The 21,514-nt window shown below is 41.8% G+C and overlaps 1 protein-coding gene across 3 annotated transcripts; it reads right to left on the bottom strand.

Moving 5' to 3' along the window:
- Positions 1-502: 502 nt before the first annotated feature.
- senp3b (SUMO specific peptidase 3b) lies at positions 503-20,740 on the bottom strand. Of its 3 annotated transcripts, none has more exons than XM_087837825.1 (12): positions 20,553-20,740; positions 19,029-19,171; positions 16,823-17,506; positions 16,326-16,439; positions 14,160-14,271; positions 11,986-12,133; positions 10,845-10,892; positions 6,741-6,818; positions 3,391-3,528; positions 2,906-2,989; positions 2,734-2,784; positions 503-1,773 (listed from the first exon to the last, which is right to left on the bottom strand). In XM_087837825.1, exons 2-12 carry the CDS (start codon positions 19,114-19,116, stop codon positions 1,663-1,665), a joined length of 1,656 nt encoding a protein of 551 aa, XP_087693951.1. In that variant the 5' UTR covers positions 19,117-19,171; positions 20,553-20,740; the 3' UTR covers positions 503-1,662. The 3 variants fall into 3 exon arrangements, with proteins under 3 accessions (XP_087693951.1, XP_087693952.1, XP_087693953.1); XM_087837826.1 differs by lacking the exon at positions 20,553-20,740 and adding an exon at positions 19,455-19,705; XM_087837827.1 differs by lacking the exons at positions 19,029-19,171; positions 20,553-20,740 and adding an exon at positions 17,836-17,937.
- Between the last annotated feature and the right edge of the window lie 774 nt (positions 20,741-21,514).

Here is a 21,514-nt window from a genome sequence, read left to right as displayed (position 1 = left end):
ATGGGGTGTTCCCTGTTTGCAGGAAGAAACAGTGGTTCTGATGGAGACTGCATAGCGGTCTATATCTGCGTGCCTGTTAAACACACTCTTTCAAAATGCTAATGTCCACATTTTGGACAAAGGTTTGAGAGAGGAGTGAACGACCCTCTTTGAACAGACGTGGCGTCTTACACCGACGGCGTCTGCCATCTACAATCCAGCTTTGAGATCCTTCCCAGACTCCTTAATACACATCCTGGGCCTTTTGACTTCAGTAAGTCACATGATTGGGGGGGCAAGGTCTCACAATGGGTTCACCTGAAACCTTGGCTGAGTGTGACCCACCCCATTTTCACACCTTGGCTCATGTGATTATGCAGAGAATCAATAGGGGGTCAACGGCCTTCTTAGGGACAATAGGGCTCAAAATCTGGGACTGATTCACAGACGAAACGTCTTCAAGAAACTGAACGTAGTCCTTCCATTACTATGATGTGGACGAGTGAAAACCTTCACACACACACACGTTTGCCACATATTTTTATTTTTAGCAGTCATAACGTATTGTAGAAGATATATAAAACAGCTCTCTTGCATCAGCTCCTTCTTGGAAAAAAAAAAAGCAAAGCCAAAAACAACTATTCACAAGTTTTCTTTTGTTATAAAAAGAATAAGAGAGCACTGTATCTCCACTGTGGACATATGCTTGGTGTGTATTTGTGGTCCTCAACAAAATGGCTTTTATACTAACCAGAAGATCTAAACAAAAAAAAAAATAACAAGAAAAAAACAAATTGTCTTTTTTCTTGATCTTTTATGAAACCCAAACATGTTACCACAATTACTGACAGAGATTGAAACACATTAAAAATTAAATGCATTGTAAATATACTTCTTTGAGCCATTTCAGTTCAATCGCTTTCAAGGTTTATGACTTGAAAGCGGTCGAGGGGGAAAGTTTCTACTGTGTGGGCCAGCACGAGGCGGGACTCATGGATGCTGCAGAAATCCAACTTTCCCTGAGATTCACCAGAAAAAAGTTTTACCTGCCAACATAACCATGGATTCCCACTAAACTCCAGCTGAGCAGACCGCAGGAAACGATTAAAAATATTGTACATGGAAGTTTCACACTGTAATACACGGGCAAACATTTTGTGCTGAACAGCTCGTCCACAATGGTGGCCATTGCATGGGGTACGTTTCATTTGCAAAGATGTCAAGTAATGACTGGCTGGATGGAAAAGTCACTGCAGCCCTCTAAACACAAACTCCACTGCGGGACTTCCTTTCATACTTCCTGGACGCAGGCTTTTCCGTACCTCAGTGCTCCCTCTCCAACCAGAAAACTAGTGGACTATCTTTACACGGATAACTAGCACATCCCCAAAATAAGACAGCTAGTCTTGGCCTCTCACAACCACAAAGAACTATGACATGATATTTAAATCAGTGTTTTTCAAACAAACCGAGGGAAGCAGAACCTGAAAAAATAAAGTCAAACAATGTTCGCATCTAGAAGAATTTCTCTGCATGGTGGAAGAGAAAAAGTTAGGTTTGTAATGTTTATTTTCCCCCAGTCACTTGCTCCCATTTTCCTCTTGTTTTAACACTGTCCCCCCATCCTGTTAGATTTCAGGGACGGAGCAGGTGTAGCTGGCCACAAACGATGGAAATGAAGGGTCACACCATAAGCTTGCAGTGACACAGTTCTTTGTACATCTGTCTTCTGAGGCGGGGCATGTCTTGCTGCCCAAAGTTGAACTGCTGCCCGAGTGCCAGACACTTGCAGTACTGCAGGATAGCAGACAAGGAAAGGTCAGGGTCAGATACTGAAACACATTTAAAACAATCTGATGTGTGGTAATTACCATCTATGCAGCAGGTACATATGTTTCCCTCATAAATGCTATAAAGAAGCGGAACTGAGACTAATCCAAATTGTCCATGGCTAGCTCTCAACAACAAGAGTTCGTGTTTATATCAGGGCTGGGCGATATATCGAGTATATTTGATACGTACGATGGTTAAAATGGTTTTATTGTAACCATTGAGTGTAGGTTCCCACGCGCTGCAAAGGCATCATCAATCCCCCCTCCTAGCTGGAAAATGTTCTACCTGCACACTGCGCTGAGCATGCGTGTTTATATGCTAGCAGATGGGAGAAATATGGTGAAAGCGGGAGTTTCAGACTCGCTGTCGTTGGGATTTCACGAGGAGGATGTCGAACAACAAGAATGAACTCGGCATGTCAACATCTCCCCACACACCAAAGGAAACGTTAAATACACCAGCTGTGATTCGAGCTACGACGGCCTCTGTTGAAGGAAACAGTTCATGTTATTGTTTATCGTTCTTGAAGCATATTTGTGGCCTTCTTTTGCTGCTGGTTCAGTTCATTTTGGTTGGAGAGTGACGAAACCTTCGATGTTAGACCATGTGACGTTTGCTCGGTTACATGAAGCTGAGTGTGGCTTTGTTGTTTGTGTTTAGGCACATAACTGCCTTTTTAATTGTTGTGTTGGCTGTTGTGTGTTTGCACAAATGGTTTCTATGAGCTTGTGGCTGAGACTTGAAAGTTTCTGTGGATACCACACATGTTGATATTTACATAAAAAACCCGACCTCACTGAGGCTCAAACTGCAGCCCAACCCCTTTGCTGCTCAAGACATATCGCGATATAGCCAAAAAATATGGCAATATTAGAGTTTCCTCATATCACCCAGCCCTTATGCACACTGTAGAAAACTCACCTGTAACACAAAAGCCCCACAGTCGCTGTCATTGTTCTGGCGGCCCACATTCTGCAACATTACAAATACATTAGCATTAGCAATGGTACCATTTCAACTAAAGTCTACTTCTCATTTTTACTCAAAGTCTCACCAGAGCTTTGTTAAGCGTTATAAAGAAAAGTCGTGTTACCATTTTGAAAAAGCCGGTCCATCCTGTCAGGAAGTCTTGCTGGTCTTTTTTGATGGCTTCAGCTTGCAGGTATTTGTAAATGTGCTGGAATCAAAATGAACACATTCAAAGAGACTGAGCAGTTTCCAAAAACAGAGATTCTGACTTTGAGCAGCAGATTCATGGATACACTGTAGGTGTGACAGCCCATCCTCTCCTATCAGCAACTGAATCACTGGCAGGACATTTGGGTTTAACAAAAAAAAACAACAAACAAACAAACAAAAAAAACTTTGGCCTTTTACAACAAATTTGAAGTGTTAAAAAATACTAAGTTTTATTTAAAAAGCAACAATATTAGCTAACAGAAATATCATGCAGCTGCTTATTTGCTACTATCAATCATTTTGACAGAAGCGTTAATAAGCATCTATACCCACTGACCTTTCTTCAAAAACTGTTCAATCATCCACTCATTCCTTTTCCAAAAGCTGCCTGATCCCTACCTTTGGGCAACGCCTGTTCAAAGTCCTCTGAGAGTCAAAGTAGGTGATGGCTCGACGAGGAATGTCAACGCTGACCAGCGACCAGTGGACCTCAAGATGGATGGGGATCAACAACAGATCCTTCTGAAAGATGTCGACCTGATAAATGAATAGAAATAAATGGATTACACAAGAGTTTGAGAGACGTAACAAAAATCTTGGTTAAGCTGTCCGTTTTCAATTATACGATGCCCCCCACCCTGTAACACTAAGCCAGCAGTGCTCCTAATGTGGTCTAAAGCAATGTAAGCAACACACAGATGGAAAAGCTTGTAAAGTGGTGTATGCAGCTGCTAGCCAAGAGCTAATTCAATTATGAACCAAACAAAGCCAGACGCTAACAATGTGGGAAGTATGTTCTTCCTATTAAGACAAGCAGATGAGTAAGGCTGTCATTACATCGTCGCTTTCAGTTCTATAAAAACATGTCACAACATTTTTCCATGGGATTTTACAGGTACTGCAAATAAACCACATGCAAGTATTTCATTGTTTTGGTGTATATTTGTTACACGTTTCAGATCAAACTAATTTTACTCACATTTATCCAAAAACACCTGGATGATCAAAGATAGTTTTACACAGAATATTCTCCAAAAACTAACAGCACTGAATATGATAATATATGGTAACATGTGATATTAAACAATGACGAGGACGGAGCAATGTCCATAGCTGCTCTGCTGCTTCAGGTCCTGGACGACTGTAATTGATTCAACCATGAACTCTGACCATGTCCAGCCATCAGGTCACTCAGTAAGCTTAACCACAGGTGGGCAATGCAGCAGGACTGAATATTGTCTAATATTTCATTATGTTTGATTATCTTAAAATGTGTGAACAAGACAAACATGCAAGAAACTAAGAAATGAGGAACGGGGCATATCCTTGTTCAACAATGCTGCCTGTCATGTTTCAGCTGGATGATCAGGGTTGAACAGACACGGAGGCACACACGTTATCTCGATAAAAAACTTTAAAGTAAAACTTTAATCTCCAGACAGTCGTGGGATCCTTTTAGTCATCTGATAGTAAGGTTGCATGATGATGATGTGTTCTATGTGTATAATATTAGGATGAGATTTAGAAACCAAAACTATTTTATATTTACAAATGAGCTGGAACTGTGGATATACAATTACAATTTAAATGTTAAAAAATATTCTGTTTAAACCTTTGAAAAAATACATTGTAATTATGTTGTTTATATTATTCCTCTCATGAAAACTGGGACGGGCTTTCAAATCTTAATTTGGAGCAGCAGCAAACTAAACGTATAAAGTTGACTGTTTTTTATTCAAGCACTAAAAAGTGCGCGTCAGGACGGTTCCTTTCAGGAGTTTGTAACAAGCTGTAACAGTATTCATGTAAAGACAACATGCGTATCTGAAACTATACAGGAAACAGTTTATTTTGTAACAAAGAACCTTTGAAGTTTGAAAGAACTGGACAACTCAGTTTCAGATGAACTCTCCTTGCTCTGCTTGCTGCAGAGCTCTTATGTTTGAAATACAAACAAGACTTTTGTCTTAACCAAAGTTAGTCTGACGCCTTGTTTTTGACTAAAGATCCCAGAGAAGATCAAAATGTTCCATTGGTAGTGTCAGTAGATACCAAATAAAAAAGCTGAACCACATTGGTGTTTGGACAAACAGCTGATTTCCATCTAAAGCCAAAGCACAGAGCAGACAACTGTGCGTACAGCTCAGGCTTTGTTACATGTGTGCGTTATTTAAACGACATGTTTGAATGAAAAGAGCACATAAACAGTCTGATCTAAAATACAAAAACTAAGACATAAAAATATATGTTCATTTTCATTTTGATGTCACAACGTTCTTTGAAAGTTAAAACTGAAGCAAACTGACATTTACAGCACTGAGCCATCAGAAAATGGTCAAAGGTCAGAAATGTACTGAAACATGCAAACACACACATGGAAATCTAAGCAAAAATACATTTGGTGAGACCAGCCTGAACTCTCCTAGGTCAGGTTCAGTAACAACCTTCTAGCTTGAATAAAGATCAGTCCAACGTTCTTCTTTGTTCCCTTTGTTCCCTTCTCAAGGGAACAAAGGGAACAAATGGAGGAATCTTGATGATTCCAGTTTCAACATCTCTGAGGTCCAAACCCTGAGTGGGTCATTCTACGACTGACCATGTTTCATTGTTTTTCTATCCAGGTCTTTGCTGCATTACCTGTGTGTTTGACATTGTTGCTGTAAAATAAAGCAGTCAGATGCTTTCCAGCTTTCACAGTTTGTTCTGCCTTCAGAATTACTTCAGGTTTAAGAAGATCCTGAGCTGCCTGACATGCAGTCTCTGTTGTACAGACGAGACCGTTACTGCACCTCTCTCCTGTTCATCTACAATCTGAAGCTAAAATCTCACACTTGGACGCATCACTCTATAAGACTGGTTGCCACCAATTTTTAGTGTAGTAGTTGAGTTGTCTGGCACTCCTCAGCGTGTTGTCAGTTTACCTTGCTTCTTTATTTATTTACTATAGATAGATATTTAAGACAGCTACTACTACTTTTGTCCTCCACTTGTCCAGTTTCTTGACTGCATACAATGCCAACATCTGCAGGAGTTTACAGGAAAAAGCTCTTTTTGTCACCGTGTTGGTGACAGAACTACACGGCAAAAATCTGAACCAATTATGTGTTTCGAAACTGTGACAATGTTTCATCCTATAAGTCCCCCAGAAAAAAACTACTGCTCAACAACACTCAGGTCTTTCTCCTTGGAAGCAAAGACTTCAAGAAATGGGCAGCTGGCTCAAGACCTTTGTGGAGTTAGTAAAGTGAGAAGACTAATCTGTGTAGTTTTGAAAGCAAAGGGTTTTTCCCCATTCTTACTCCACATGTGTAAGACAGAGATTCAGTGTCACCCCCCCAAAAAACCCCACAGACAGTGAGGCTTTAAACTAGACCAGTGCAGATCATACAATCATGCATCACACACAGAGTCGTATAGAGATTCTTTGACTCTGATATTATGTACTGACTTAATGAAAAACTCAAACTCTTCTAAGCAGATGAAACACATTTTCCACTCGTATGCAGCCTGTCATGACGTTTGAAATGTGCTACTGATGTTCAGAAAGTTCTTAGTTGCAAGTGTCTGCATGAGCTGTCTGAATTATTTAGACCACCTTCATAAATTTGTGTTACATTGAATTTAAAGACAAGACTGAATGTCTTTTATCATCCAGCTCTAACGACACTCATTGTTTTATTCCTGCATATTAATATAAAGTGTTAATACGCTGCTAAACTACTCCGAGCACGTTGGCAGCATTCACTTACATTTTTTGTCCACCGTTTGACTCCTTCGTAGCCTTTTGTCCTTAGCTTATCGTAAAAGAAGCTGTTGAAAAAATGGACCTGAAAAAGAAAAAAAAAGATTTTGATTAATGACAGTAAACATGTAGTAATGGGATTACACAGACCATTACTACGTGAGCAGCAAGGCTCCAGTCATCGCAGCCAGAGACAGGACTCGGCACAGTCCAACGTTTTAATTTTTTTACCATCATAACATGACAGCAAAAGGAAAAAAGCTCCTTAATTCATAATTGGCAGCTTGTTATACCCGTCTGCTGATAGCCACACATCCTGCCAGGCGTGTTTCCACACTTCATAAAAAGAACATCAATTAGCATTCAGACAAACTCTGTGTGAGGCCCAGGTGGACGAGAACAACAGATAAGACTGGTTTTGGTTTTTCCAGCTGGGGTGGACAAGGCTGAGCATCAGGCCTTCAAATGAATTCAAACTCTGGGTCTTTGGTTGATTAACAAGCTGAGGTGGAAAATTGCTGCCACACCGCCGCCTCGGCCTGTGCTTCGAGGTTTCTGATGGTTAGAATGACTCGGGGGTGTTGAAATTATTACAAATTATCTTCACTACATAAAAACATACTTGAGCATAACTACAATTTTTTTGTTATTCATTAAATCTTTGTTGTTTAAAACTATTTTGGAACCGTGGGAGCAGCCATGTTTTTTCGCACACAATGCATGCTGGGACGATGACGTGTATTGGTTGTCAGTAGTATAGGTGCTTTCGTTCAGCTAACCTGTTTTGTTTTTTAAAGTGTAGCAACCGTATTAATTAACTTGCCTATTACCTGGTTACGACTTTGTAGACCAGCACTATCCGGTCTTTGAGTCTGATGTTATTAGCCGTGTCTGGGCCCAAACTCTGCTGCAAAAGTCAAATGATCACTGCGGCATTACTGAGAGTTGAAAAACTGTCTAAATTTGTTCATCTGTAATAAAATGATCAGTGTGGCTGCTCTGCCAGGTGTAACAATTAAATTTAATATCCAGGCATCCATGAAAATGGAATTTATGACATTTAACTTAGTTAGAAGTTAGCAGGGAGTTAGCTCTAAATATAATATACAGTGGAACCCCAAATTATGAAATTAATTTGTTCCAGAGGGTCTTTCGTAAGTCAAAATTTTCATAAGTCGAAGCACCTTTTTCCATCGCCTTTTGAGTGAGGCGATGCTGGCTGAAGGCGAAGTTCTTGGAGGAGGAGGTTGAAGAAAGCATATGCATGCATACATGCATGCATACATATGTACGTGTACGTGTACATGTACATAACATTATGGAATTGAATTTAATTTTTTAAAACTTTCTATATTATCTATTTCGTTACGCGGGCATTTTTCCGTACCACGGGCAGAAATATTGCCGTTAAGTGCCTTCGTAACTTGAATTTTTCGTTAAATGGGGTCTTCGTAAGCCGGGGTTCCACTGTACCATGTTCTGACTGAGAGATTTATTATCAAATTCAAATGTACAGCTCTGCTATCACTTCCAACATAAATGAAGACAGAAAACTAAACAGCAGTGACATTTGTAGGGTTACTGAAGTTGGACTAGCTGGTATATAATGATGTGCTACGTGATCGCTATGTTAGCATAACATAAAGCTGGAGGACGAACGCTAACAAACGGAGGACTTTTTTCCACTCGATTAAAGTTCATATGAGAGTTCCCGATGGTTAGGGACGAATGCAATCGCATGGCAGGATGCTGTAAATGGACCAATCTTCAGTCAGGAGAACAACTGAGATAATCCATCCACAATACCAGGTTAGTCATTAATGTACTGCTGCTGCGTGGGCTGGGCTGCAGTTACATCGTAAGGGTTTAAAATCTGAGCTTTAAAATGATTGGCGGTAATAAAAACCGTGAGAAGCCGACAGTGATCACTGACTCTTTTTAGGGGCTTGTTGAGATTAAATCGAACAAGATACAAAACATTAAAACATGTTAAAAACACAACAGTCTTATTAAATGCAGACTACTTTGGGCCCGGAAGCAGGATTCATCACGTTATCACTTAAAGACCAGATACCGGTCATAGATGCTAACAAGGGCTGCCCAAAGAACATCTGGATTAAGACAAACAACAAACGCTCTGAGTGGCCGTTGCTATAGACACCAGTAGTTTTCTCTCACTCTCTCGTCATCGTGTGACAGATTGTTTTCATCTTCATCTAAACTAAGTGCTGGTTAACTGTTTTCATCCTCTCTCTCGTTTTGCTCTGGTTCAAACTGGAAAGGCTGAACAGAAGCCATTTCCAGTGCGCTGCTAACTGTGAACTGGATGCGGTGCAACCGTGTGACGTCACTACCCAGAGTGCATTGAGAAGTAAATAACTATGGCGACCTACTGGTAAATCGGTTTTATATAAAATGTGCTTAGAAGGAAAACATTTAGTATATTTTAATACCACATATGTGTTATTGAAAGCACAGTACATATTTTAATGTTCCCTTTAAACTAACATAATCATCCTGCTGTAACCAGGTAAATCTATTTGTTTATTAATTAATGTACTAACAGGGACTTAGAAGAGAGAGACGCAATGTTTAAAGTTTAACATTTCACTGTTTTACTCTTTGGTGCTGTTGAGGACGCAATATTGTTCTTTCTTGGTTATTTGTATTTAAATCATTTGCTCAAGTTTGGTTTGTTTTTGTCTGGCAGCAGAACGATTAGACACAAGAAGGTGTTGGTGGTGTACCGAGGGTTTCTGTTTAGAACTATGCTTCCTCATCACCGTCACCCAGCCATCTTTTTATTTTCAGGTCAATCTGCCAGGGGAGAGCTAACGGAGCCTACGCTACCTTTGACTGCACCGGCTACAGCGGCCTGGCTAGTTACGGGTTTTTCCCAATCAGGAAAAGGAAAAAAAAAAGAAAAAAAAAGAAAAAAAAAAAAACAGGCTCCACAAACAGGCTACATTTAATACATGTATTTCTTATTCATTATTACCAAAGTAGGTCTAAACATCCGACCCAATGAGCAGGAAAGTGCAGGAGGAACAGGTCAAGAGGCCCCACTGCTAACAAGTCGACTATGAGCTAAGCTAGTGAATCGCTGAAGACACAGTGAGTGAAAACTGTGTGAATCAGAGAGTGCTCTGGACAAATCACGTGAAGATTAGACTCTGAAATAAAACGTTATCTGTAAGTTTCTAATTAAATCGACTACACAGATAAGCTACACAAAAACAACAGTGTATGTTTGAAAAGGAACAGAGAGTGATACAGCAGAGAGAGCAAACACCAAGTGATGAGTAATAATCAGGTCAATAATCAATAATCAGTAGGTGTAGGCTGCCGGGGGATTCCCATGATGCACTGGGTGTTTCTTCTTCACTAACTGTGTTAGTAGACCTCTCTGCACTGAATCGTTAGTTATTGTTAATCTCTTCCACAGTGTGTCTTTGTCCCGTCTTCCTCTCTCACCCCCAACAGATCCCGTTAGATGGGCCCGCCCTCCCTGAGCCTGGTTCTGCTGGAGGTTTCTTCCTGTTAAAAGGGAGTTTTTCCTTCCCACTGTCACCACAGCGCTTACTCATAGGGGGTCATATGATTGTTGGCTTTTCTCTGTTTTCTTTGCACTATTGTAGGATCTCCAACCTGATAATATAAAGCGGTTTGAGGCAACTGTGTTGATTTGGCGCTCTATAAATAACACTGAATTGAACTGAACTACACCAATTCAAATAATCAATAGTTTCTGCCCTAAATATATTATTATTATTCACTTATTAGACCCTCCACAAAAATATTTACCATAATAACAATAAAAAAGAAGGAACATATCACAGCTGTAAGATCTTTGTATACTCAGTTTATATATTCTGAGTGGCTGTTTTCATTATGATACATCAAGTATTTGATGCAGTTGATATTGTGCACTGATGTATCGAGTGAAATATGGTTTCAGTGTGTTCAGCAGAGAAGGTTCAAACAAGGCTGAAGAATCTCAGAAGATGTTACATATGGCCTTTGCAACGACACAATAATAACTGCAGGTAGGTAAACCATCCACATTCATTTCACAAGGATACTGTTTCAGTTTAGTTTGCAGCTTCCTCACCTTCTTTGGCACAGAGTCCATGACCAGCTCACCGTACATGTTCATCACCTGAATAACACAAAAACAATGTAAGAATTAAAGTGCAAAGAGAAATGTTCTCAGGCAGCAACACCTTTGATACAATTCTCTTTACTTTTAAGGCCCAAGTGTGAAAACAAGCAGCTGTTTTTATAAATACAGTCTGATTTTAAAGCCTCGCTAAGGGCCTAAACTTTGCACGTGCATCTGCTCTGGTGAAAACGTACATATTTTATGGGTCTGGCATGTGGACAGTACAAAATGGTTCTACATACATGGCAAGCATGAAACACATGACACATTTTTGTTTGTGTGTGAGTGAATTTTAGTTTTGTACACAAACATACCAAAGGAAACAATCAGAATCATTTTTGAAATTTCACCCACATAGGTGAAACTATGTGGGTGAAATTTGGTACACGTGTGCAATATTCCAAGATGAATCAGTTCAGAGAACCCAACAGGAAGTCTGCCGTTTGTCATTTCCAGATATTACACTTTGTGGTTGACAAGGAATGTCGAAAATTTGGTTTGGAAAGTCTTCAGTAGTTTGTTTTACAGTTTGCCTCAAAGTTACGACAGGAAGCACAAGCGTGCATATTTGACGTGATCGTTGAGGAGTTTGATTTAAATATGATTACAGATATGATTAGAACTGCACCACTCCCACCTCCAGCAAACTGAAATTTTCAATTCAGTTCAGTTTAACTTCTATAGCCCCAAATCGCAACAGCAGTCGCTTCATGGCACTTTATTCTGGAAGGCAAAGACTCTACAATAAACCAAAGAGTGAGTGTCCCGTCGTCATTGCTCGCAGCTTTAATTTGTTTTGCTTTTCTTGATGATGAAACATTGGATGTTGTAACATCTGGACTTTGGAGAACAAGAACATATACTGACGTACCTAATACAGCCGATGCCATGCACCTGCATCATTTACAGCACGTACAAGTTACAAAGTATTAACAGCAGTATCTCTAATATGTGCCACAGCAGGAACAACACAGGTGTACTGAATCACATTTAAATGACTCCCTTTGGATTTAGGTGCACTAATGCCTAAGATTAAGTCAAAATTCCCCCCAAAAAGCCTAAAGTGTACAGTTAGAGTGTACTAGCATACCTGGTCATTGAGCCAGTTCTGTCCATACAGAGTGCCCAGGTCGTCCATGGTCAGAACATGCCGTTTGTAGTTGACTCTGAAGGTTTTAGCTACAACAGATCCTGATGAGCGCTGGAAGGACTGTATTAGATGTTGGACCACTGCTTTTCTAAGGAAGAACGAATCAAAACCAGATGTACAGTTAGCTCCATGTATTCAGACATCGCTAATGAAAGCTTTCCATTACACAGCCCAAATCAAAGGATCGCTACGGCAAGTGAAAGAGGACACCTTTGCTGCAAAAACAAAACAACTGCAGTTACATAGTGATTCTATGAACATTAAGAGTCACCAAAAACACATCTGAGTTGTGAAAACAAAGCTTAATGTCTCATTCACCCAAACAATCATGCAAGCATGTTTCTGTACATCTAAGAGCTTTTATCCATCCCCACCCGCCGCTGAATGCCTCACGAGCAACTCAAGATTCAGCAGCTTCCCCAAGGATACTGAAGCATGCAGCCTGGAAAAGCTAATGGATAAAGAAAACACAGATTTTCCAATAAGTGAAGGCCCAACTTCACAGCCACACTAACGCCGGTTCTCTGAAAACCAAGTGAGCTATGAAGTATGCCATCCTGGTGTGACCAATCACGGGAGCTCCACTTCCACCACATCAAGAAGATGGTTCAAGAACACAGGGTCCCCAGACCCCTCTATAGGAGCCCCTGGCTCCACACAAGGCATTCACAAAGTGTTTCTTTGATGTGACCATGAAGTCCAGCAGCATGGTGCGATACCGGCTTTGGTTTTCAGAGAACTGGGGTTGCCCGTGTAACCAAACAGTGTGTATCTCACTACAGGAGACTGCATGCTCCAGAGACTATAACAGCTCGACCGAAGACACGCCAGAGCTCAGTACAGAGCTAACAGCCCATGCTAAGCACCAAGTGTCCAGTGAGTGCACAGTAACATCAAGGCCAAAAACAAAACCCTAACACGTGTGGGGATGCAACACCCCTTAAAAAGAGAGCCCCTAAAGAGTCCACCTTCCTCTGGTGGACTTAGCAGGTCCACAGCAGAACTACCTCACTGTGGTTGGAGGGAAAGCTTCCACAGGAAGTATGGCTACATAAAATTCAGTCATCCCCACACACTCCACAGGCTCAAAACTCAGCTCTGAAACTCTGACACTGCAGCTAAACCCCAGGAGGGAACAACCTGTTAAACACCAGGCGTCGAAATGCAACATGGCTGAAATTGGAGCTAAACACACTTCAATAGTGGAAAATGCTCCTAAGTTATCCAGAAAATCCTGAAGGAGCAAATCACATTTGATTACGAGCTGCACAAACGTCTCAAATATGCATCAGTAAGTGATGGTGTTGAAGCTCTACGTGGTCTCAACCGCCCTCAGAGGGAGACCAGACTCATTCAAACTCAGCGTTTCTCATGACTGGGCAGACAGCTAACCTCTGTGGATTCAGATGACAACTCTGTGATACCCTGATGAGTGTAAAGCAGACAGCTCCATGGGCTGCTTGGTCAGGAAAAGAAAAATCCAAAGATAATCACTGCTCCATCGGGCCTGTGCCGATGATCCAAGACCAGGGAGGAGAAATGCATACATTAGGTACGCCCTCGTTTGTTAAAAAGGTAAGAACAGAGGATGCTTACACGTGAAGTGAACAGATGCCTGACCAAACCTGAGCCACATACGGTACAATGGATTCAAAAACACAGGGACTGTGTGTTCATAGGGAATGACAGGATGTGCTTGTGTCAGCCGGCCTGTGTAATGTCACACTGCGAGTGCCTCCCTTACAGTTTATATAAGGTAACGGATGTGAGGTGCACCACAGACGCTCTGGGAGCATCTGACATTTGCATAAATGTGTAAAGTTACAGATAGCAGCTCACTGCCCAGTTTTTGTTTTCACAATGTAATAACAGTAATAATAACAAACCAGGAAATCTCATATTCAGGGATAACATGATGGTAGAGATTCCCAGCAGTCCAGTTCCTCAGAATCGTTCTCAATCTCAGGAATCACTGCACTATCAGAGGGGGAGAGTAGTGCTGCAGATTACAGCGTAGATATGGACACCAGCTTAACTTTTACTGCACAAAAGGATGAGAGAAGGATGGTACCAACACAGAACACTGTTAACACAACAGTATCACTACATCTCACCTGTGTGGGTGTGAGAAGTTTTCATTGAAGATGTCCTGAAGTTTCTCCACAACATCATCCACGTGGATGGGGATCAAACTGCCGTACTGCCGTAGCGACTCTTCCAGGATACCTCGAGACAGATGACAACCACATGAATGAGGGCTGTGCCACACACAGGTATAATACAGGTAACATCATACGACATGTCCAGCTGAAACACATGCATTTACATTTGCGAGCACCAACAATGAGCAAACCCGAGCAGCGAGTTTCATACTGGCGCCTTTTAAATGGGATGATGTTCAACAACAGACGACGTCCAGCACAAACTGAAACACTCTGTGCTCCTCCATGAAGAGCATAAGGCTGCGACGCAGCAGGGTTACAGACCTGTAAGACTGTACAAGCTCTGGCTCACGTTCTGCTAACGTTCACATGCTCCGCCTCCATCAAACATGATGTTAACCATACAAACTGTCTTCCTGCTACCCTCTGAATAAATAACAGTGTGCAGCTGCAGCACTGTGGAAACGCCACATTATTCATGTTCAGTGTTCAGTGCAGTCGAGCTATAGTCTATATTCAACTCATATTCTTTGTGTCAATACTTCACTTTAACTCTTAGCCGTCACCATGTAAATGCCAGCGTTTCACCCACATTTCAAACTCAAAATAGAAAAATATCTGGGAGCAGTGTGTGACAACGTTAAGCCCCACAGCTCCCAGTTTTTAAACAAAAAGCACCAGTGAAGATGATGCTGCCATAGTTTAATCTTCCACAAAAGCACAGTAACTCGTTAGTTTTGTACTTCATTTAGATTTCATATAAACCACATTCATGGAAACGATACCGCTAAACTGAAAACTGTTTATTTGAGAACATGAACACAAAGGTTTCATTTGTTTTTTGACAGATGTCAAACTTTAAATGAAAAACATTTGTAAGATGAAACCAATGAGCAGCTCATGTTGAGACGTTTTTCCTCTTATCACGGCTCATTAATGACATCCAAATATTTCTTGGCCAATGATGGAAATCAGTGGAATACTCGATTACTAGGATACTCTAACCCACCTGCCACAGAGGCAACAACAGGGAACGAGTGGGTACAAAGACACAGCTCTGCTTTACACAGGTCCAGAAAGACTTTACAGAACCAGGTTGGACCGACACGGCACAGCCAGCACTGCTGACAGTTACACACATGAGACATACAAGGCCACAGACACAGTATGAACTGTTACTGATGCATCACACATGTTTGAGCATGTGTTACAGTACACTCTCTAACATGAACACTGTAGGACGTCACATTGATGCTGACATGAGAAGCAGCGCACACTGAAACACAACAGGGAGGTACACAGGGACAGACATGAACCGGGACGTGACCCAGTCACAATGAAGAGACGCACTGCAGGAAACACGTGTCAGTCTAAAAACAGTTTAGAGACTCACAGCTAAAGACAAACTCTAGACCCATCAAAGACAGTGGACACCTCAGACCCTGGACGTAAAGTCCGGATCGCTGCAGTCAAAGCAGCTGTCACGTGAGGTTTACAGCTGAGGATAACAGGACATTATGGAGGAGCAACAAGTGTGTGTGGACTGATTGGTGCCTCCATATATATATGTAGATAAAAGCAATGACAGCTGCATGAATCTCGAGTTATGGGGTCCCGGGCTGCCGTGTAGACGGGACAGCACAAAGTGTCCCCCCGACTCAGACATGCATGTGACGTAAGGAACATGAAAACTGTTATGTGGAAACTTCCTCACTATCAGTACGACACATTCAGCATCTGCAGCTCATAGACTGTTCAGTAAAGATACGTGTTTAACTCCAAGACTGATTAAAGTCTTTGGGTATTAAGACAGAGCAGACGTCATGTTTGATGCGAGCTGGCAATCGCCGCTGCTGCCCGTCAGCCTCCTGCTAGACACACCGATGTTTTTCATTTTCAAAGCCTACGTCGCCTCATTTACAAGCTCTCACATTCAGAAAACCTGACCTCTTCAGCTCGCTGATATTCAAACTCGTCCAAGACTTGATGCCCATACTGTATCAGTTTGAAGCGCCTACGTCGCCTCGTTCTCACATTCACGACCTTGAGCATCCGTGCTGCCCACGCTGGTACTGCACAAACATTTAAGGCAAGGCTAGAAGCATTTGTGATACATACCATTCACACAACTTGTGTGTTCTTCAGTAAGAGCCAGCTCTGCCGGCCTGACCTCTGCCTCCAGGGTCACTCTGTCCTCCTGCTTTCCTGAGGAGGAGCCGTTTATTTGCTGATCTGCCAAAGGAAAGAAATAAGATTTGTTATGGAATCTGCAGACTCAGGCGTTTTTATCAAACAGTTTTTAAGTCAATTTGGGTCAAAGGTAACTTAACTGCAACTTTAAACAGTAACAGGGAGGCTAAACTAAACTTTACTAAGCATGACGCTGCAGTGTATCACAGCTGGTGTCACTGCAGGTTATGGAAATTTATTATTATTCCCACTTATTCAAATGCCTCGTGGGAATTTTTTCACAAAAGCAGTAAAACTGGCGACTGAAGCAGACTGAAAACATCTGTTACTTTTGTTATGGTACTCTGATTGTTGCCACTGACAAAAAATATCATTTAAATGCCTGCTATTCCCATTACTTAGCATTCCCACACATGAATAAGTACCTATGTCAGACTCTGTGTGCCCGTCATCACTGCCGTCATACTCCTCGTGCCTGTACGGGGGGCCCTCATACCGTTTCAGTCTCCTCTGTTCTCTTTGAGTGTTCCTTTGCCCTTTGTGGCTCCACCTGTGTCTTACGGAGCACATCCACCGGGCCCGCTGGCGCCAGCTCTTCCAGTGCTGAGAGAGCCGAAATCCAAGACCTCCACGGCACCGCAAACGCTGCAAGCGCCCGAGTCTTCTCAGAGCCCTGTACTTGCTTAGGTGGGACCTAAACAAGTCTCCCGCTTCACCCTGGCTTAGTGCGTGAGCTACGGGGGCCTCGCCGATCTCTTCAGCCTTCTGTTCTGGTCTCTGATGATCGTGCTGTTGTGAATGAAGGTGCTCGGAAGACTGGGAAGAAAAATCTGAGATTCCCCACTCCTCCACCTCCTGGTCTCCATCCTCTTCAACATCTTCATCCTCATTGTTTTCCAAACTCTTGCTGTCAAACTTACCCATGTCTTCACCATCAAAGTTGTTAACTTCATCGTCACCTACAGCTTCAGTCCCACCTATGCCATCTTCCTCATCCACTACATATTCACCCGTCCACACCTTTTCTTTATGTTCCAGTCTCAGGTGCATGGGGGTGGATACACTGTGATCTGACACTGGGACTATGAGGCGGTCCGCTGGAATCCCACCTATGAAACAAACAGCAGTGATTATCGTCCAATCAGGCATCACGACAGCCCAAAAGTACTGCTGCAGCTCATTACAACGGGTAACAATGTATCTATGAGCTCTTCCTACATAATATAAACAAGGCACACAGTTGCGTCTTTTGCCCCTGAAGGTACTTATCTGTATCACATTACTTAGCAACCACCTACCAACATGCCAAACTATCCCATTTGCAGTGAGCATGGACCTCTGACACATTAAAAAAGCATCGTATCGTCTTCATTTCACTAAAAATAACATCTAACCCACAGTGCTGTCCAAAGGTCTTGAGTCACCCCCTCAGGCTTACTTTGAATATTTGAACACAGCCTTAAGTAACAGCTCTAGCTGCTTCTTCAGTTTTCCTTGGGACGTCATTCATTTTTTATTTTTGGAGGTTTGGTTTTTGGCCTCATTTCACTCGGTGATGTTGGGGATCTTGTCAAAATCGAAATCTGGAAAAGTACGCCCAAATTTGGGTCGACCCTGCAAAACCACGAGGAAACGTTCTGCCTGGGAACACATTCAATCATTCGTCTTTGTGTTTAGTATCGGTTAATCCGACATCCTTTTTATCCTGGCAAAGAGAGACTAGCAGAGTCTGATTAGTGTTTGTTGTATGATCACCAACAAGAGCTTAAAGACACTATAGAAAAGCAGCAGTTATAATAAGATGAGAGCATGTGTGCATACATTCAGTCCGTGTTTATTAAGGTCAGCTATCGATGTGTGCTGTGATCGCTCCGTCCTCGATAACGAACGATTCAATGAAATATCCTGGTGGGAAACCTAAGCTGCATGCTGGTTTCACACACCACTCACATCCACGTTTTAGATACTAAGTAGATCAGGGGTGGGGAACTCGAGGCCTCAGGTGTCCTGCAGGTTTTAGATCTCACACTGGGTCAACACACCTGAATCAAATGTTCATTACCAGGCCTCTGGAGAACTTCAAGACATGTTGATTTAAATCAGCTGACACATCTAAAACCTGCAGGACACCGGCCCTCTTTGAAATCAAAGACTTCCTGGGGCCCCTGAGGGCCACAGCTCACACCTGGACTTCACTGGTTACTAGATCGATTTTTTTAAAAATGGCATAAAAAGCAAGTTCTTAAAACATACATGAGACAATAAAGAAAAAGGAAAACAAATTTAGGCAAGTTTTATAAACCTACGCCACACTGTTGTTGAATATTCACTCATTTATCACTGACATTTAACTTCAGGTGCACGGAGAGGATGAGAAAGTCACAATGCGGCACTCCAGCAACACGTCATCAGGGTGATGATGACCCTGATGAAGGCCACAAGCCAAAACGCGTTGGTCAGTCAGTAAAGTTGTTCCTCTTTACTTTTAAGTGTTGTGACGTTTCGTTTCAAAAATGAAAGTGACCTCGTGTCCATCAAACTCTTAGGGTTTCCACTGATGCCTGACCCGGTGGTCTGAACGTCCATCCTACTGGGGGGTAAATATTTTCCACACAAACAGTGAGTGCTAACCTCCTCCTGTGTCGTTCTGCCCCACAGCGGTCAGACCCAGGTCTCTCTGCCAGCGGTTCTGGGCTAGGCTACCACCACTGTCTCGCATTATCCAAGAAAAACCCACAACCTGCGCCAGCTCGTCACCTACAAACAAACACAGTCTGCAACGGTGGGAGAGAATACAGTCAGTTCACGAAGTCCACAGTGGACATCAGAATAACACAGTAGCTGCTTCTGTCTGTTTGGATTTTTAAGTGACAAAAAGAAAACTCTATGAATCACTTTGCTTCATAGAGCTGTAGTGCTATATACCAAAATGTAAAGATGAAAGTACACATTTCCATGCAGATTATTCTAGTTTGTAAATTACAATGATATGCAGTTGAGTGTTTTCACAGCATTTATACATGAGTTGATCTGATTCAGCATAGATCCAGCACTGACCGTGCTGAGACAGCGCTCCATAGGCAGTACAGGACACTCAGGATCCTGGGATAGCCTGTCACAGTCTCAAAGCATAACCTCCATTATATTGTATTTTTTAGGGGAGTCTTTAACACTTTAGGTCTACCGTGGACCCGCCATGTCTTACAATAAAATAAGAACTGGGTGGTTACAAAACATATTCATAATTAGCCTATAAAAGACAACTTCACACGAATGAAAGCCTATAGTACAATAAAAAGTAGAAGTATTAGTAAATTTCATTAATTTGACATGGCAGCACTTTTCTAATCTTACTGAACACTTGTAATGTAAACAAGCCGTTACATAGTCTTGACTTGTTGTTACAAAGTACTGAAGCTAATTTTGGCACAATTATTACAAAACAACTACTAGGAATATAAAGGCAGTAATAATGACCTAAAAAAAAACCCACGCCGTAATTTTACAACTAACGCGTGGGACTGTTTCAGTGGGCAGCCACAGGCTTTGCTACCCTCTCCACAGACACAGAAAACACGTCCCGGTGCCTTCACGCTGCTTCACTTATCCTGCTCACTGATGTTAGTCCTGCAGTTTGTCTTGCTAGCTTCACTCCGACCACTGTGTGATGACAGCGGCATTGACAAAAAGCGACAGGAACTACACGTAGCTATGAACTTAACTGTTTACGTGCAGGATTAAAAAAATAAATTACTAAATAAATCCTGTTCTCAATAAAACTCTTCCATTATGAACACTTCTGCAGGAAATAGTCTACACCAATGCTATCTCGTGAATGCTAATAGCTAGCTTACCGTTGCCGTGGTTTCATCAAATTAGACTGAATAAAGCTCACACCAACTGCAAACTCCTTTTTATTACAATATATCATGACTATTGACAGCCAAAGCATCAACAAAAACATAAGCAATAAGCTGAAGTTATTCAAATTTGCAGAGTTCTTTAATTATCTGTTGAGTGTGCGGGCTAACCTTTGAGCTATAACCATGTTGTCCTCAGCTAGCTAAGCGAACTGTAGGCAGATACCATGCTAGCAGAAAAATAAACCGCCCAGTGTGTTTGTTTCCTAGCTAAATGTTGCCACTGCATGCTTACCCTTGATCTGTAGAGGTGTAAAAATTTCTATCCGCGTTCCTCTAACAGAATGTGAGCGTATTCTGTATGCAGAACACTGAACCAAAACAAACGCTAATTGATGTTGAATCTCATTCAATGAAGTCAAGTGTGGGGTAGCTGTTTCCACCCTCTCCCTCCGCTTCCTCTCTTCTTCTTGTGTTTGAAGACGATTGGCCATTAGCTGTTAGGCACTATACCGCCCCCACGTGGTATGGGTGTGGTATAGCGGTTGGAAAGACAAACTCTGACTTCAACGTTTACCGGTTTCCTGCTTGTTTTGGCACTTTTGGCCCACTTTTGGGGATGAACCATTATTATGTCTACACATTACAGACAGCCTTTGTAATAGCAAAAAAAAGCCAGGCTGTATAATTTATCTTTAGAATCTTTATTAGCAGCTTACTGCAAAAATTCATACTTTTGCTTCCTTTTCTTTAGTAAAATTATTCTTTTCAAATAAATTTGATAACATAGTTTGACATGCTTAACAGCATTTCTGCACAAACAAGGTGATTCCCAAAGAGTTATTAGCTGAAAACTATGTTTTCACGTGGTCTGCAGAGGAAAATAGAACAGGTGGCTTGGAAACGAAAGTCGTGTCCTGCAGTCAGCGTGGGAAATCCACCCTGCGCATTAAGTTGATCCGTATACTCATCATAAATGGTGTCAGTGGAAGGGTGGCTGCTAACAAGCTATTCCTAAGGAACGTAAATGAAAGGAGAAAAGGCGAGCCATGAAGAAGAATTGGGCTGAAAATCACTGGCAACAGACTTAAGGACAACAATATCTCGAGAGAGAATGAATCAAAGGCAACACATTAAGAAGAGCTCTGAAATGTCCTTTAACAGGACTGGATGGCTGAAAGAACTGACAGGAAACTTGCCAAAGAACTAATGCTAAATAAAAGTTGTCACACCAAATAGTCACTCGCAAGCTCATTA

This window comes from Neolamprologus brichardi, chromosome 3 (assembly GCF_056152115.1).
Source record: "Neolamprologus brichardi isolate AB-2024 chromosome 3, ASM5615211v1, whole genome shotgun sequence".
NCBI classification, from domain to species: Eukaryota; Metazoa; Chordata; class Actinopteri; order Cichliformes; family Cichlidae; genus Neolamprologus; species Neolamprologus brichardi.
The sequence above is the reverse complement of the archived record's forward strand: the minus strand, read 5'-3'. Positions and strand labels throughout refer to the sequence as shown.

What these genes read in the sequence shown, in the direction of transcription:
- senp3b (XM_087837825.1), bottom strand. Translation starts at nt 19,116, where the DNA reads ATGCGAGACAGTGGTGGTAGCCTAGCCCAGAACCGCTGGCAGAGAGAC. An exon ending in GCACACAGAGTCTGACATAG is followed by an intron (nt 16,440 to 16,822) that starts GTACTTATTCAT and finishes TTCCTTTGGCAG; the next exon opens with ATCAGCAAATAAACGGCTCC. An exon ending in GTGGGGCTTTTGTGTTACAG is followed by an intron (nt 1,774 to 2,733) that starts GTGAGTTTTCTA and finishes GCTATCCTGCAG; the next exon opens with TACTGCAAGTGTCTGGCACT.